This window comes from Borostomias antarcticus, assembly GCF_949987555.1.
Source record: "Borostomias antarcticus genome assembly, chromosome: 21".
In the NCBI taxonomy this organism is placed as follows: Eukaryota; Metazoa; Chordata; class Actinopteri; order Stomiiformes; family Stomiidae; genus Borostomias; species Borostomias antarcticus.
The window spans coordinates 16627229-16631931 of record NC_140254.1 but is presented as its reverse complement, the minus strand read 5'-3'; the positions used below and the strand labels follow the sequence as shown (position 1 = coordinate 16631931).

Sequence of the window (4703 nt, the reverse complement as noted above, 5' to 3'; positions counted from 1 at the left end):
TTCCTGCATGCTTCAATACTATTCTATACAATTTTGAGGGCACCACAGACTCGGGGCTCTTTTAAGGCTGATTTAAAGACAGTTTATTTAGGAAAGCTTTCTGTATTTTTGTACGCAGGGGCGGGGATCCTGGGGGGGTCAGGGGGTCATGTCCCCCCCAATATTTGAGATCATTAAAATTGCCCCCTCCCCCCCAATATTTAGATTAGGGTAGTGGCATTCAAATGATCAAACAGCTGCGTGGGAAGATGTCCCTCCCCAAAAATACTCTTGCAAAATGTAAATGTCCCCCCCAAAGTTGGATACAGATCCCCGCCACTGTATGTATGTATACAATGTATGTGTATACATTTTATATATTAATTGGTGTCAGTTTTTTTAATACCTGCTTGTTTCAGCACTTTGAGATTGTTTCACAATGAAAAGTGCTGTATAAATAAAATGATTTATTATTCTTATTATTGTTAACAGTTGGTTAATTCTGTTATGTCTTTTACAGGGGCACCCCCCAAGCAGCTTCTTTGAAAGTGAGCCAAACAGAAGGCACCATACCACCACCAGACTGAGAGATGGAAGAAGTGGCTACTAAGTCAGAGGAAGGGCACAACGATGCTTTAAGCAGTGAAGGGGAATCAGGGGAAGTTGTGCCTAATGATGGCACTGAGCAGAAGAGTGGGGGGGGTCGACCTAAAGCCTCTGAGACGCAAGAAGAGGCTACTAAGTCAGAGGAAGGGCACGGTGACACTTTAAGCAGTGAAGGGGAATTGGGGGAAATTGTGCCTAATGACGGCATCAAACAGAAAAGGGGGAGGGGTCGACCTAGAAGCTCTGGCTCTAAGACACTTCGGATGCAGGAGCAGGGTGATGTCGGTCATGAAGAGTCGTTGGGTGCAGATGTTTCCAATGGCGATCCCTTACCTCTAAGGGGAAGGGGTAGACCAAAGGGCTCAGGCAAGAGACCACGGTTGCAGGAGTCGGTAGCTGTAAGCGAGGAGGATTCGGCTGGAGACATGTCAAGCGAGAGCCCACTTCCATCTCTTAGGAAAAGGGGTAGGCCTAAGGGATCAGGCAAGAAACCACGGTTGCAGGAGTCGGTAGCCGTAGGCGAGGAGGATTCACCAGGAGACGTGTCAAGTGAGAGCCCGGTTCTGCCTCTTAGGAAAAGGGGTAGGCCAAAGGGGTCAGGCGCCAAGAAAGCTCCAGTTCAGAAAGCCAGTGTTGCTATTGAGCTGGAGTTCGAAGGAGATGTGTCCAATGATGGCGACAAACCACCCAAGAGAGGGAGGGGCAGACCTAAAGGATCAATCTCCAAGAAGAGACCGGCCCAGCAGGAAGTTGCTGGCAGCGAAGAGGAGTCAGGGGCAGAGGTGTCTATTGACACCCCAATACCATCTAAGAGGGGTCGAGGGAGGCCGAAAAGGTCCGTGTCCAAGACGCCACGGGTGCAGGAGGCGGTTGCTGCGAGCAGCGAAGAGGAATCGGGGGCAGACGTGTCAAACAAGAGCCCTGGTCCACCGAAGAGGGGGCGGGGTAGACCCAAAGGGTCACCCTCCAAGAAGAAGTCACAGGTGCAGGAAGAGGTCGCTGTTAGTAGTGAGGAGGATGAGGAGTCTGCAGCGGACAAGTCTAATGAAGACCCAGATCCCCCGAAGAGGGGGAGAGGGAGGCCTAAAGGTTCTAAGAAGTCACAGGTGCAGGAAGAGGTCGCTGGCAGTGGAGAGGAATCAGGTACGGACATGATAAATGACAGCCCTAAAACACCTAAAAGGGGAAGGGGGAGACCTAAAGGGTCAATCTCCAAGAAGCCACAGGTGCAAGAGGATGGGGCTGATAGCAGTGAAGAGGAAACAGGTCCTGATGTGTCTCTACTGCCTAAGAGGGGAAGGGGCAGGCCAAAAGGTTCAGGCCGCAAGAAGCCCCCTGGGCTTAAGGTCCATGGCAAGGTGCCAGGCAAACGGGGCAGGCCACGTAAAGTGGTTGATATCTCTTCCATCAGGGTGTTGACACAGAAAAAGCGCAACCAACCTCAGAAGATGCTTGGTCGGCCTAAAAAAGATCCAAGTCAATCAATAAGAGGTAGGCCAAGCAAGAGCCCAGAAAAGGGACCAAGGGTGTGGAGGCCGCTCGGAAGGCCGCGCAAGTATCCTCGAGTTGACCCTCCCCCAACAGCTCAGCCCAGACCAAGAGGCCGTCCCAGGAAGTCTGAGTCGAAGAAAGGTGCTCACTTGCGGAGTAGTACACCCTCAGTTGCCACAGATTCAAGTGATGGGACTCCACGCAAGCGTGGCCGGCCCTCAGGTTCTCTCAGTGGAAGAAAAGACACGGCACCCTCATCCGCCAATAATGATGTGCCAAGGAAGCGCGGGCGCCCCTCAGGCTCCGGCAAAGTAAAAAAAGAAATGATAAATGAGCCAGATCTTGATGGTGCATCCACAACCAAACACGCTCACTACTCTAATGGAAAAACAGTCTCTCCAGACAAGGTCTCTCTACAAGCTAAGGGAAAGAGAGGCAGGAAGAAGAAGGCTGTGAAAGTTGAGACTACATGCGGGCCCCAGGAGGAGGAGGATGGGGAGCCAGAGAATATCCCCCAGGTGGATGACGGTACTGAAGAGTCTGAGACAAATGACGCGGTGGGCTTCCCTCCAGTCGAAGAAAGTGATTTAGTAACAGATGCAGTCATTGACTAAGGTTAGGTGATATCTGGTGAGGAAAAACGGTTTCAGCCAAAACGGCTGCCACAAAAGGAACTAAAAAACATCACAGACTGAAAGTCAACACAGCAAACTTGTTGCCATCTAACATTGAATATAAGTAGCTATTAGCTAACATCTAAATAGGATGAATGGACATGTTTTCACATTTTATTAATGGGATAGCTCTTACTCAATTCCTTGTTTCTCGACTAACTTGTTAATGTATTTTCTTTTGATGTTCGCCTGCAAGGACATTTTCATGGGATTGTCTTTTTTGTAAATCCTTCCTCCTGAGCTTGACTAATGTGAAGTAGTGTTTCCACAAATACTTGTTTAACATGTAGGTTATTGCTGACTTTTCACATTTTACATTTTTGATTTGTAAAATGTAGTCTATTGCTGTATTTTTGGAACTTCATTCTCATGCCTATACTTATCATGGGGATGTTCCCATCAATATTTCCTGGATGGGTTTATTTTTCTTTCCAATTCTTAATGTACTACGACAAGGAAGGAGCAGGAATGTATGAATCATATGCCTAGCTACCAATTTAAGCTTAAAGTACTATTTCCCTCAATTTCAGCCTTTGCCCAGCCTCTTAACATAGTCAAAAATCTGTTTGTGTCACATCACTGTACACGAGTACTAGTGAGTGAAATTTACCGCCCACGTGTTTTGATATGCTGTTTTTGTTTTCTAATTTAAATTTTATTTTTCTTATTCAGGTAAAACTGTACCGCCCACACCTAGAATGCAGCCTACTCCATATCGAGCTGCCCTCTCAGATTTGACTCACGAGTGGCACAAATGAACCACATTTACTACTAAAAGACCTCAAATATCACTTTTGCAGGAAAAGTGGGCATTTTACTTACTAATATTAAAGGTACTGGCTATTCTTATGGTAACCGGAAGTACAGATTTCAAGCATTTTAGCCATAAATACCTTTATATGTGGGTTAGGTCATGGGTTAGGGGTTGATCAGGTTTTGAAAGCAGGATTTCCCTAAAGATGCACCGAAAGAATAGCGGGCGCATCTATCCTTACGCCTGCTGTGATGGTGAGGCCGTAGATGGTGCGCCATAGGCATATGACGCCATAGGCGTCGCCAGCCTGATGTCGCAAGCTCACATTCTATTTCACTCCGCAGATCAGTCTGAATATCCAACCATTCTAACTGAATCCACTCGAAATGAGTTTGGTTTGTGCAAACGTTTATATTATATCTGAACGATTGATCTCAACGTAATTGTAAAGTGAACAAAGTGCTGGTCACCCTGTGTCACAGGGAAGATATACAAGTGCAGTGGTGATAGTTTCAGACTCACAGCTGTGAGTCAGCAGTCATAACGCAAACGATATGCCAAATTTAATTTCCGCTTGATTATAAACGCGAGCCTGCCATGGGAAAAAACATTGCTTTGTTTTAGAATTGGCCTATACCCTATGATTGTAATATGGGTCTATAAACTAGGCTATTGGATGGGCTAATTTTGTCGATTATTGTTTCATGAAGAAAGAAAGAGACATTTTCTTATGTGACAGTGAGTTTAAATAGGCGTATGATCGCAACTAGCCTAAATTGGTTTGAACTCCATTCCATTTCTACTGCCCACAATAGAGTAGCCTTTTACCCTATATAGGCTATAGTAACCTATTTCTCTACATGATGAATGTCATGAAGCATATTGTTATGCTCTTGCTCTTTCTCCTAGCAAAACTTTTCTCCCCAGTCTTTAGTAAAGGTTGGTCTGAGCTTCGTGAATTGCTTTTTTGGGGAAATGTCTATCTAGGTTTTTTAGCTAAGAGGACTCTAAAAGATTCTCTGTGAATAAGGCCCCAGGATTGTGTTTACCTATGTAAGCCTAAAACATTGATATTTTGCGGAAATGGTTTTGCTGTATAGTTCACTCTTTAATATGTGGGGAATAATAATGTCAATGGAATCACTTGAAAGTTATATTTTTGTAGAAAACATTTTCATAACATGCATTCATTTCAATTC

The 4703-nt window shown here is 45.6% G+C and overlaps 1 protein-coding gene across 1 annotated transcript; it reads left to right on the top strand.

Moving 5' to 3' along the window:
- Nucleotides 1-888: 888 nt before the first annotated feature.
- LOC311323471 (uncharacterized protein) lies at nt 889-2932 on the top strand. The gene has a single exon (XM_084455703.1). It carries the CDS (start codon nt 1011-1013, stop codon nt 2688-2690), a length of 1680 nt encoding a protein of 559 aa, XP_084311829.1. The 5' UTR covers nt 889-1010; the 3' UTR covers nt 2691-2932.
- The last annotated feature ends 1771 nt before the right edge of the window (nt 2933-4703 follow it).

Excerpts from the sequence above, each read along its gene's own strand:
- LOC311323471 (XM_084455703.1), top strand. The coding sequence starts at position 1,011 with ATGTCAAGCGAGAGCCCACTTCCATCTCTTAGGAAAAGGGGTAGGCCT.